The sequence below is a fragment of the Musa acuminata genome, chromosome BXJ2-9 (assembly GCF_036884655.1).
Source record: "Musa acuminata AAA Group cultivar baxijiao chromosome BXJ2-9, Cavendish_Baxijiao_AAA, whole genome shotgun sequence".
NCBI classification, from domain to species: Eukaryota; Viridiplantae; Streptophyta; class Magnoliopsida; order Zingiberales; family Musaceae; genus Musa; species Musa acuminata.
The window spans coordinates 39559695-39572973 of record NC_088346.1 but is presented as its reverse complement, the minus strand read 5'-3'; the positions used below and the strand labels follow the sequence as shown (position 1 = coordinate 39572973).

General features: G+C 45.4%; 1 protein-coding gene across 3 annotated transcripts in view; it reads left to right on the top strand.

Annotated features, from left to right (window-relative positions):
- The window catches only part of LOC135623420 (phospholipase D delta-like), a 41586-nt gene that overhangs the window by 14770 nt on the left and 13537 nt on the right, over window positions 1-13279 (top strand). For all 3 annotated transcript variants that reach the window (XM_065126370.1, XM_065126369.1, XM_065126371.1), the window contains exon 7: window positions 69-217. In XM_065126370.1, the coding sequence (XP_064982442.1) occupies window positions 69-217 (149 nt within the window). The remainder of the gene's footprint in view (window positions 1-68; window positions 218-13279) is intronic.

The window sequence follows — 13279 nt, the reverse complement described above, 5'->3', positions numbered from 1 at the left end:
TTCATTATATCTATTTTTTGCCTGTACTATATTTCAAAACAGAGTTATAAACTCCTGAGTATCAACAGGTGCTGATAATCTGATACCGATGGAGTTAGCCCTAAAAGTTGCCAGCAAAATTAGAGCCAATGAGCCATTTGCAGTTTATGTGGTTATACCAATGTGGCCTGAAGGAGTTCCAACTACAAATGCTGTGCAAGAAATTCTCTTTTGGCAGGTATTATTTTACTTTAGTTGAATTGTTAAATGCTTATCTTTCGAGAAGGTAAACATCTTTTGTTATGTTATTCAGTAAAGAATGATGTGATTTAGCCAATTTATGAACTTAAATTAAACTTTGCAATTTCCATAGACATATTGACTATTTTTTTAAAAAAATTATATCTTAATTCACAAGATATTTAGTACTTAATGATCATATTTTAAGTAAAGATTAAAATTAGTTTCCATTGATGGACAAATTTGTTTCTTCCTAAGTGAATTCTTTTTCTGTGATGAATCATCCATAGAATAGCATCTCAAATTCTTCACATGTTAATTCATCAAAAAAGTTGGTGAAAGGAACTTGGTGATTCCTACTTCAATTTACAAAATTTGCAAATGCTTTAAAATTTATCATTTTACAAAAATAACTTTGCTCATCAAACTTGATCTTAAAAATGTTATAGAAGGAAAATTTTCATAATTTTTAGGTAAGGCAGCAAATGCTGCAACTTTCAGTATGTGAAATATGTATATGAAGGAAAAGGTTAAAAAAAGAAGCCAGAAAGAAGAAGTAGAGCTTCTGTAAAAGCAAACACAAAAGGAAACACACTTTCAGTAACATGAATGTGAAGTTTTGTTTGGCATTCTTGATACCATCTGGCTTGCTGAACTGACTGACCAAATAATTTTGATAAAACAAGCATTTTCTAGAGACCCCTGCCTTGGTCATCTTTGCCTTTTACTAGAAATCTTTGCCTTTTGCTATTTCTAGCATCTTTTATGAGGGCGTACCTTAGTATAATTGGTAGGATGCTCCTCTATGATCTCGATGGGGGCTAATTACAAATTACCTCTTGTAGTTATACTTCCTTAGTATCTTGGTCCCTAAATTTGAAAAAATTTAGATTAGCATCCTTATATTTATGAAAGTGAAATATCTAGGTCCATTTATCCTAATGTCGTCGGTTTTACCGACGGAAACACGAAAATAATAGGCAAAAAAGTAATTTTAACTTTCCATTTGGTGATTACGGACGGTGTCGGCGGTGGCAGATGACAGATGAGAGATGAGGGCCGTTGGAGGCTGCGCGTGACTACTGTGGATGAGGAGAGCAACGATGAGAGATGAGGGCCGCTTGTATCTGCATCAACGCCGAAGTAGTTGCTGAGCGACCCTTTCGCCACTCTGCATATGTGTTGGTGTCGACGCAATTGCCAAGTGGCATCGCTCTGCATTTGTGTTAGTGCCGATGTAGATGCCAAGCTGACACGAACGATTGTCGCGCACCTGCAACAACTTCATTTAACAAATCGTTCGTTGCTTTTGCATGCTTGTACAGAGGCATGGTAGCCTGTTTTGCCTTGGTTTTGTGTGTTTTTGCTTGTAGAAATGCATGTTTAAACAGACTGCAATGCTATAGTGCGATCGCTCGTCGCACCGGGTCAAACTGCCCCAAAATGGCTTCGTTTTCGTGTGCCATGGCTTGTTCTCTGCAAGCCGCAGTTGCACACAAAACGTCAGCCATCTCAGCACCATGAAATCCCCCAAGTGCAACAGGGCTGGATGGAGCTTCGGTATATTGTTAGGTGTTGAACAATCTTCACAAGTTCGCACGTTATCTTGACGGGAACTTGCCTTCGCGCCCGGTACCCGGTGAGCAGTTGTTTGTGGACTTGCAACTGTTCGTTCTATCTTCTAAAGACGTTGGGACTTGTTCGCTGCTCGTTTTCGAACTAATCAACTTCTCTTTTAAAGGTCCTTCGGGACCTGAGAGAGGTTGCAAATTGGCTGACCCTTTGTGGACGCATATCGCAAGGGCGCGTCACGACTTAACAATCTCAGCTAAGTCCGAGAAGTTGGCGCAAAGGTGCTTCGTGACTTAGGCAACTCAAGCTAAGTTCGCGTCTTTGCCGCAAGGGTGCCTCACGGCTTAGGTAATTCTAGCTAAATCCGTGACATTGTGGTATCAAAGTGGGCAAGCAATTTGAGTAAGCAGCGAAGGAACTTTGTAGTCTCGCCATGGGAAAGCATCGTGGCGAATCAAGCAAGACGGGGCAAGTTGGACCCTTGCCCCAAGCAGTCGTAGGTGGACTACAAGTGCATATTCACTCTCATACTGTTGGAGCCGCTCAGGAGGAGCGTCACAGCGAACATGATCAACGAGAAGTTGGCTACTTTCTGGGAGCGAAGGAAGCGCAATTTGGAGCGCTAATCGGAAAAAAGAGCCATAAGGAGAGCCTCACAGTTGTGGAAACCCGCTTGGATGTTCTTGAAGAGAGCTTGGAGGAACACTACCATGGCCAATGAAGGCTTCTTGGGGTAGAGAGCTCGTAAGAAGCTGAATCCCGGATAGATAAGGTTGAGGCCCTAGTCGATCGACTATCAAATGACACCAAAGACTCCGTGCAACATCTGCACGAAGTCATGGCGGAACTCACTTCCAGGGTGACCATGCTCATAAGGGCAATGAATGTGGGAGGAAGTAGCACCCGCGTTACGTCGCCACAAAACTTGAGAGCACCTGAGCCACATTGTTATGGAGGTGCCAGAGATGCTAAAGAGCTCGAGAATTTCCTGTTCGATATGAAACAATAATTTGAGTTACGAGGCCTGATTATGAAGAAACCAAAGTTTTGATAGCAACCATGTATTTGAATGGGGATGCAAAATTTTGATAGCGAACCCGTTGGGAGGAGATCCAACAAGGTCGGTGTTGGGTGGACACATGGGAGGACTTGAAGTGGGAGTCGAGAACTCAGTTCCTACTCGAGAACACAGAGTTCGTCGCAAGGAGGAAACTAAGACAACTCCACCAAAGTACTTCCATTCGAGACTACGTGAAACAATTTTCTGCACTAATGCTGGGCATACAGGACATGTCCGAGAAGGGTAAATTGTTTTGCTTCCTCGATGGTTTGAAGCCATGGGCTCAACAAGAACTGCATCGAAGGAATGTCACCGATGTGATCGGGGCAATTATGGTCGCAGAAAGGCTCACCGACTTTGTCCTCTTAGGACTTAGGAAAAAGAAAATAATATTTAGGAAATCGCCCTCCAAAATACTCTCGAGGGAAGGAGCTCGGGGGTGAGCAAGGGAAGAAGAGCTCCCACAAAGGGCCAAGCTCAAAAGGCAAGGCCCCAAAACCTGGCGGATGCTTCTTGTGCAGAGGGTTGCACATGGTGAGAGAGTGCCCACAGAAACAGGCACTCAATGCTTTAACAGCTTCCATCCATCCCCCCAAATCAGACAAGGGCAAAGCCGTCGCTCTCAGTTTAAGTAGTTCAGAATCCAGTAGCGATGATGAGGAGTTGTAAGGACCCCGAATAGAAGCAATGCGTTTGTTGAATGCTATGCGGGGTCAAGTGAAAGAGAACATAAAGGCAAAGCCACAAAAAGCAGGAAGTAACGAGCTGATGTACGTAGACATGAAGCTCAATGGCCAAACGACCCGTGCAATGGTAGACATGGGCGCTATCCACAACTTTATTGCCGACCGAGAAGCAAAGCGACTTGGGCTGATCTTAGAGAAGAACCCAAGTCGGATGGAGGCAGTGAACTCGGAGGCCAAGTGAATCTTCGGGTTGGCAAAGGGAGTTCCCATCAAGATCGAAACATGGAGCGGGAGCACAAACATGATGGCGGTACCACTGGACGACTTTCAAGTGATTCTTCGAATGAAGTTCATGCACACGGCGAAGTTGATGCCAATGCCATTCATAAACTCTCTATATATGTTGGGAGGTGACGACCCTTGTGTGGTTCCCATTTCTCGAAGAGGAACCAGGGAACCCCAACAAATATCGACATTACAACTGAAGAAAGGGGTACGAAAAGGCAAATTGACATTCGTGGCTATTGTGAACTAGAGCCACTCGACGAGGAGGCCAATTAGGAATATGCTATGGTGGCTAACGTCCTGACGGAGTTTACAGATGTCATACCTCTTGAGTTGCCGAAGACTCTGCCGCCACGCAGAGACATGAATCATCATATCGAGTTGGAGACAGGAGTGAAGCCTCCAGCGAGACCACCATACTGCATGCCCCCTCCTGAGTTGGCAGAGCTCAGAAAGCAGTTAGATGAACTGCTAAGTGGTGGTCTCATCCGTAGTTCCAAAGCACCATTCGGAGCTCTAGGTCTCTTCCAAAAGAAATAAGATGAGACTATCGAGCCCTCAACAAGGTGACGGTGAAGAACAAGTATCCCACCCCGCTCATCGCGGACTTGTTCGACCAATTGGGCAAAGCAAAGTACTTCTCCAAACTCGACCTTCGGTCGAGGTATTAACAGGTGCATATTGTTCAAGGCGACGAAGCGAAGACTACTTGCGTGATAAGGTATGGAGCGTTTGAGTTCTTGGTGATGTCTTTTGGCTTAACCAACGCTCCGGCCACATTCTGCACTCTTATGAACCAATTATTCAAGGAGTTTTTGGATAAGTTTGTGGTCGTCTACTTGGATGATATTGTCTTCTACTTGGATGATATCGTTGTCTACTTTGTTCAAATACCTTCGGACAATTTTTAAGGTTTTCAAGGAGAACACTTTGTTCGTGAAAAGGGTGAAGTGCTATTTTGCTAAAACAAAGATCTTATTCTTGGGGCATCAAATCGGGGATGGCTCCACTCGAATGGACAAATCAAAGGTGCAAGCTGTTGTGGAATGGCGAACTCCAAAGAAGGTGTCGGAGCTGAGATCCTTCCTTGGTTTCGTTAATTACTATCGATGCTTCATAGCGGGGTATTCGAAGCGTGTAACTCCACTGATGAGTTGCTGAAGAAGGAGCAGCCTTGGAGGTGGTTTGACAAATGTGAAGCTGCATTCCAAGATCTGAAGGCTGCTGTGTTGGAAGAACCAATGCTCAAATTGTCGGACTATGGGGAGCCCTTTGAAGTCCATACAGATGCTTTAGACTTCGCTATTGGAGGAGTACTCATACAGGAGGGTCACCCGGTGGCCTACGAGAGCCACAAACTCAACGAGACCGAGCGACGGTATTTGGTGCACGAGAAGAAGATGACAGCGGTGGTCCACTGTTTATGAGTTTGGCAGCAGTACCTTCTCGGATCGCGATTTGTGCTGAGGACAGACAACATCGTTTTGAGCTATTTCCAAACTCAAAAGAAACTCTCCCCAAAGCAAGCATGATGGCAGGACTTCTTGGCTGAGTTTGATATGGCAATGAAGTACAAGCCCGAAAAAGCAAATGTCGTGGCTGATGCATTGAGCCGAAAAGTGGAGCGAGTGAATGCTATACAATTGGAGGGCAGAGGCTAAGCAAGTCGGTTGTACTCTAACTTCCTTTCCATGATCAGGGATTGATTGTATATGGATCCCCAAGCAGTAACCATAATGCAGCTCATCAAAGAAGGCAAGACACGACGATTTTGGGTCCAGAAGGAACTCGTTTACACAAAAAGGAATAGAGTTTATGTTCCTCGAGTGGACAATTTGAGGCGTGAACTCTTAAGAAGTGTCACGATTCCCTTTGGGCTGGACATCCGGGTATTCATAGAACCTTGACTCTCGTAGAGAGGGCTTTCTACTGGCCGAAGATGGGGACTGATGTGGAGGAATATGTTTGAACGTGCCTCACTTGCCAATAAGACAAGGTGGAGTAGCAGAAGCCGATGGGACTTTTGGAGTTGTTGCTTATACCAGAAAGGCCGTGGGAGAGTATTTCCTTGGACTTCATATCAAGCTTGCCGGTAGTAGGGGGACTCGATTTTCAAAGTATGTAACTTTCATTACTGCACCTCTACACTTTTCAGTAGAGGAGAAGGCCAAGCTGATGATGAAGAATGTGGTGAAGTATTGGGGAGTCCCGTACAATATCATTAGTGATCGAGACGCTCAATTCCTGGGATGATTTTGGATCGAGCCAAACTGAAAGGATAAACACGCTCCTTGAGCAATATCTTTGGCACTACATGAGTGCCACCAATGAGATTGGGTGAGGCTATTGGACATAGCCCAATTCTCCTACAACTTGCAACGGAGCTCTGCATCCAACAAGAGTCCCTTCGAGATCATTATAGGACAACAACCGTCAACTTCTCACACCTTGGCTATTGGGTATATTGGGAGTAGTCCGTTAGCATATCACTTTGCAAAAGAATGGCATCGAAATGCAGATATTGCGCGGGCTTACTTGGAGTAAGCGACCAAAAGGATGAAGAAGTGAACAAACGTGGGAAGGCGACATGAGTTCAAAGTCGGTGATTTGGTGTTGGTAAAGCTTCAACTAGCATCACTCTAATTCTTTAGGAACAAAGTACATAAAGCATTGGTGCGTGAGTATGAAGGGTCCTTTCCAATTATCAGTAGGGCGGGCAACGTCTCCTACAAGTTGCAGCTGTCGGTGTGGCTCAAAATTCACAATGTTTTTCATGCCAGCAACTTGAAAGCCTACCACTCAGATCTGCAAGATGCTTCCTGAAGTGTTCCAATTCGGCTACCTCCTACCAGAGCCTCCTACGAAAAGCGAGTTGAAATCATTTTAATGGATCGCAAGATAAAGCTACCTAATGGAGTTGAGCAGACCGAGTACTTGGTGAAGTGGCGAAAGCTTCCCTGAACCGAAGCTAGTTGGGAGCTCGACGATGCCCTACGACATGAGGAAGTAATCATCAACAACTACCAACAAGCGTCGACGAGGGCGTCGACAGTTTAAGTGGGGGAGAATGTCACGGACGGTTGTCGCGCACTCATAACAACTTCGTTCAACGAACCGTTTGTCGTTTTTGCATTCTTGTACAGAGACATAACAACATGTTATGCCTTGGTTTTATGTGTTTTTGCTTGTAGAAATGCATGTTCGAATAGGTTGCAATGCTGTAGTGTGAACGCTTGCCGCGCTGGGTTGAATTGCCCCAAATTGGCTCCGTTTTCGTGTGCCATGGCTTATTTTCTGCAATCCGCAGCTGCACACAAAACGTCAGCTATCTCAGCACCCTGGAACCCCGTGGGTGGCACAAGGTTGGATGGGGCTTCGGTATGTTGTCAGGCGTTGAACAATCTTCACAAGTTCGCACGTTATCTTGACGGAAACGTTCCTTCGTGCTCGGCACCTGGTGAGCAGTTGTTTGTGGACTTGCAACTGTTCGTTCTACCTTCTAAAGTCCTTGTTTTCCTCCTCCTCTTTTCTCTCATGCATGCAAGGTGCTCGCTGAATTGCTTGTAAAGCTTACCTTTCCGCGAGACGTCGGGACTTGTCCGCCGTTTATTTTCGAACTAATCAACTTTCTCCTTTACAGGTCATTGGGGACCTAAGTAAGGTTGCAAATTGGTTGACCTTTTGTGGATGCATATCGCAAGGGCGCAACTAAGTCCAAGAAGTTGGTGCAAGGGTGCTTTGCGACTTAGGCAACTCAAGCTAAGTTTGCGTCTTTGCCGTATGGGTGCCTCACGGCTTAGGCAATTCCAGCTAAGTCCGTAACAAAGCGGCCCTTTTATTGCTCGACAACTGCATTGACACCGACGTAGTGAGCGGCCCTTTCGCCACTCTGTCACGAATTTAGCTGATTTTTCCTAAGTCGTGCGGTACCCTTGCGTGTCCATCCGCTAAGGGTTAACCTCCCTGAAGCCTCCTATGGTTCCTTAAGGACCTGCAAAAGAGAAGACAAGTTAGAGGAAGTGTTTCACTCGGGATCTATAAGCAACTATTTCAGCAAACACATGATAGTCAATGCAAATTACAAACATAGACTTCCGCAAGCTTTGAACGGTTGCACAACAAAGGGTCTAAGATGATCCACTATAAATCGAAATACTCAAAAAGTGCCATATGACACAACTTTTGTTTACAAGCCAAAAGCGATCATGAAAGCCAATTAAAATAGGGTTACCAAGCCTATTGCCAGCCCTCTACATACTGTGCAAAGCATGAACAAAACCAAAAGACATGGACATATATGAGCATTACATAAAATACTTTGTTTACAACTTTGTTCATGATATTCTCCCCCACTCATTCCTTCGACGTCCTCATTGAAACCTTTGCAGACGCTATATCACATCATCTTTGCTGAGTCTTCAATCTTTTGCTCTAAGTTGTAATGCACGTTTTGGCTCCTAACTGCTCTTCACCGTTGTTGTTGAGTAATCGAACTTTGATCCACTATGCTGCTTCAACTCGTTAATGACTTTGACTCTGGTGTGAGGTCGGCTGAATTGTGTTGATCCTTGTTGGTTCCTACAGATCCTTAGATGAAGGAAAAGACCTTTCTTATTATGCGCCAGTCTCTCAAACGCCTCATGTTGCTTGAACTGGGTGGATGTCGGTTGGAGCTTTAACGAGCATCGCCTCGCAGACTTTGAAGTTTTTAGGGTCCTTCCTCCATAAAATTTGCCCATTGATTCTTCTTCCACTCATTTTTTACTTCCAAGTAGGTTCCCATCATTTTCGCTTTTGTTTTACATTCTGTTGGGAAATGAAACGTACAGTCTACTCTCTATAGTACCAGTCACCATTGGTGAGGATTTGATAACTATTGTCTTCTATTAAATTTATTTGAAGGGTTTTTAAACCTGTGCAAAGCTTCTTTGCTGGACAAATAAGAGAATTGGGGTACTCAATTTCGCCCATTCTTTTAAAAGTTAAGAAGGTAAAGGTTACTCGAATTTGTTCGCCTCCTCGAGGGTTATACTCCATGCATTGAGTTGGTTACTAGCTTTCGCCTGCTCTTTACTCACACTTCTGGAGCATTTGAAGTGTTTGCACTTCTTGTGTTGAGTTAGCTTCTGTGATTTCCTTCTCATTGCTATCAAACTTCTATAATGCAAGAAGTTTTGCCCAAAAGGAGTAAATTTTTTGTCCCGACTTGGAGCATGTCTCTAATAGTTTTGGTCGCATATGGGATTGTACCATCTTCTCCATCATCTTTGTCGTCCACTCCTTTGAGTAACAAAGGTATAACATTGCGTACTACTTGCTTCGTTCGTTGGTGAAGCATTTTTGCATCAATTTGAAGTCCTCCACTTTCGGCTATCTTAATAAGAAGCTCGTTGACACCGATCTTACAAAGTTCTTTAGCCTCTGCCCTTCAGTCTTGTCTCGATACTTAGAGTTTGCCGTTGTATTCTCCACCTCCTTGACAAGGTCTGCCGTACCGGACCGTACCGCCCGATACGGGCGGTACGTACAGGTCCGATAGGCCAGCGGTACGCGGACCGCCCTGTACCGAGCACTATAGCACTGTAGCAGTGCACTGTAGCAGTGCTATAGTTCTCGGTACACCTGGGTGTACCGAGCGGTATACCGTACCGTACCGGTATCGAGCTCGGGTCGAAACGCTGGTACGGTACGGTACGACAGACCTTGCTCCTTGACCCATTTCATAACCAGGCGCTCTCCCTCCATGAGAGCAAAGGATCAATGACTCTACGAAAGTCTCGCCTCTACGATATCATGACATTGCTATGCCTATAGGCCTACTATCCGTCGCCTCGCATTATCTGTCGCCTCACATTTGTGTCCCTTCGTGATCGGTAGATTCTCCTTTGCGGCATTGTGGCACTCCTCCGAGTTCACCTCTATTCTAACCAATGCTTGGTTTTGGATAGCTGAGTCCCTCTGGACTTATTGTCGCTTCATTGCCTCTTTTGATCACCTACTTCAACACCTTTGTGTTTTTTGAGTAGTTCCCCTTGGTCGATAGAAAGACAGACTGCAACTCCCATGTATGGCCTTCGCCATCATATTGCAAGGCTCGCATCGATTTTATTCTCCTTAACTTCTTTAATAACAACGTTCGCTTACTCGGCCTTGTCTTCTTTAATAGCAATGTTCGCTTACTCTGGAGCAGTCTCACTCTCTAGCTGCTCCGATCATACCTCTGTATGATCAAGTCCCCCCTATGGGATTCACTGGTACAAGCACTCTAAATTCCCCCTCGGCGGTAGATAACCCTTATATGTTGATGACCAACCCCTATATCCTTAAATTCATAGCCCTTCTTGTCGTTGTGTTGTTCACTGAAGTGGAGCTCCTAGTAGCTCCCGATGATACCTTTGTATGACCCAGTCCCTTACGGGACTTGTCTCGTGTGTGTCGCATTGCCTCGAACTGTTCCATCACGATTCGTTGCACCGTATCGTCTCCTGGTGACATCTCCATTGTATTCTGATCATTGTGGGATGAACTTGGACTACGATCTCTCCATGTGTGGCTTTTGTCATCTCCAATTGTGTTCGCTCCTTTAGAAATCGACCTTCGTCCACCCACTCTCGGGTCATATCTGGACAAAGCACAACTCTAAGATAGTTCGTCGCCTAGTAGCTCTCGAAGTCCACTGACTTCGCTGAAATTGGTACATTATTGTTTGGATTCTGGGCCTCTGACCCCCCTAGCACAATCTTCGCTGTGCACCGCTTCCTTCGCGGCAACTTGAATGGCAACATTGCAACATATTCTTCAAAAGTACCCACCTCCACATCCTCTTGTCCCGTGCCAAGGCCTTCTGACCTCAAATTCGCCTCCGCAAGTTGAATCACCTTAGTTCCTTCGTCAAATGTTTTGTCGAGATAAGATGCATGTGCCTCGAAGCTCCCTTCGCCTTTGGCACCATACAGGATGAGTTCGCTCCATTAGAATGGGAGACCCATTGTCACAGACTTAGTTGGAATTGCCTAAGTCGTGAGGCACCCTTACGGCAATTATCACAGACTTAGCTGGAGTTTCCTAAGTTGTGAAGCACCCTTTCGTCAACTTCTCAGACTTAGCTGGGATTGCCTAAGTCATAAGGCATCCTTGCGATATATGCGTCCGCAAAGGGTCAGTCTAGTTGCAACCTCATGCAGGTCTTGAAGGACTTGTAAAACAGCAAGTTGATTAGTTTGAAAACGAGCGATAGACAAGTCCCAACGTCTCATTAAGAGGGAAGGAAGCAGTGAAGTGTTCACTAGGTGTCAGGCGTGAAGGCAAGTTCCCGTTAAGTTAACGTGCGAACTTGTGAAGAGTGTTTAATGCTCGACGCTACCCCAAAGCCCCATCTCTCCTGGTGCAACCCGGGGGGTTCTAGGTGTTGAGATGGCTGACGTTTCGCTTGCAGTTGCGGTCTGTAGAAAACAGGCCGTGGCACGCGAAAATGGAGCCATTTTAGGATAGTTTTGCCCGGCGCAGTGAGCGGTCGCATTGTAGTGCTGCAACATGTTCGAGCTTACATTTTTACAAGCAAAAACACACAAAACTAAGGCAAAACATGTTGCCAAGCATCTGTATAAGTATGTAAAAACGATAAACGGTTCATTGAACGAAGTTGTTGCGGGTGCACAACGATCATTCGTGACACTATGGAATGGTGTGATCCTGCTCTTACCTCTACAAGAGTTCATGTCTTTGACCTCTGTCCAAGAAAAGCTTTGTGCTTCCGCTCCATATTCTGTCTTATATGTCGACTCTATTTATACGGCTTGGGCACTTCACTAAGTTATGCCTAAGTTGCTCTGCTTCTCGATTTGCATTAAGTTGATAGTGGCCCTCGCGCCCATTATTCCACAGGGTAGCCCTTCGTTGAGTCCGATCTCCATATTGGCTCCAAGTGTTTCTTCATTTGGTGTTGCCTTGGGTCGCTCCCCCGCTTGATCTCACAATACGTCTATTGATGCATTACCTCCTGCGAGATTATGCGACAACTCCTTGTTGCTTGCTCGGTCCGTTGAGCTTTGTGGAGTTGTTGTCTTGAGGTACTCCTCAACATGTGCAGTTCATTGCACATGATTCTTCCTCTGGAGAATTAGGACTTATCCTCCTAGATATTTATTCCGTTGGAGCAACTTCTCTCTTTGCATCCCTCCTTCTAATAGTTTCGGAGACCACCATCCCCTTAGACTACTTCGCTTTGCTGAACAAACTATGTATTATTCTGCCCTCGCAAATGCACTTGCTAGATTGTGACACTTCGTCAATATAACTCCTTTTGCACCCCTCAAGGCCTAATAACATGCTGAAGTCGCTACACACTTCAGCTTCCTATGGACGTATCCTTCCCACGTCGAAGAGAAAGTTTCAATGCTCCATGGCGTCGAGTTTCGATCACCTTGGGATGGCCACGAATAATCCATCGTTCGCATACAAGCCTTTGCATGAGTATCGAATTCTTCGACTTAGCAATTCCCCTCGCGTCTGTGAGATTTGCACAACTCTTTCGATCGCTGAGCAACCCATCCCACTTTGTACGGTCTTATCCTTTACCAAGTGCCCTGCTTGCCTTGAGCACTATCAAGTTTGGTTGCCAACATCGAGCCATAGCTTGAACTCAGCTATCTTAACCTTTGTGCGCTACATGTTCTTCCTATCTCGCTTATCCTTGTAGTGCTTCTCGCATGAAGGGTTGGCCATTCCTCCGAGTGCCAATCTCGGATGCTCACTCCTCTGAGCGACTCCTTTCTTATACCTTAATGCTCGTTTCCTCCAAACGGTTGCGCGTGCTGGCTGCCCTCAACGCAACCTCGATAGGCCCCGTACGTTTGCATGCCAAGTGTTTTTAAGTGTGCATGTCTCGCTCTGATACCATTGTCACGAACTTAGTTAATTTTGCCTAAGTCATGCGACACCCTTACGTGTCCATCCGCCAAGGGTCAGCATCCCCGAAACCTCCTATGGTCCCTTAAGGACCTGTAAAAGAGAAGACGAGTTAGAGGAAGTATTGGGGAGTCCCGCACAATATCATCAATGATTGAGACGCTCAGTTCCTGGGACGATTTTGGACCGAGGTATTCAAATTGTTGAGGTCTAAGTTATACTTCTCCACAAGCCTCCACCTCTAGACAGATGGTTAAATCGAAAGGATACTCATTCCTTGAGCAATATTTTCGACATTACGTTAGTGCCAACCAACGAGATTGAGTGTCCAATTCTCTTACAACTTGCAGCGGAGCTCTGCGTCCAACAAGAGCCCATTTGAGATCATTACAGGACAACAACCGTCGACTCCTCATACCTTGGCTATCGGGTATACTGGGAGTAGTTCGTCAGCATATCACTTTGCAAAAAATTGACACCGAAATGCAGATATTGTGCGGGCTTACTTGGAGAAGGCGGCCAAAAGGATAAAGAAGTGGGCAGACTTAGG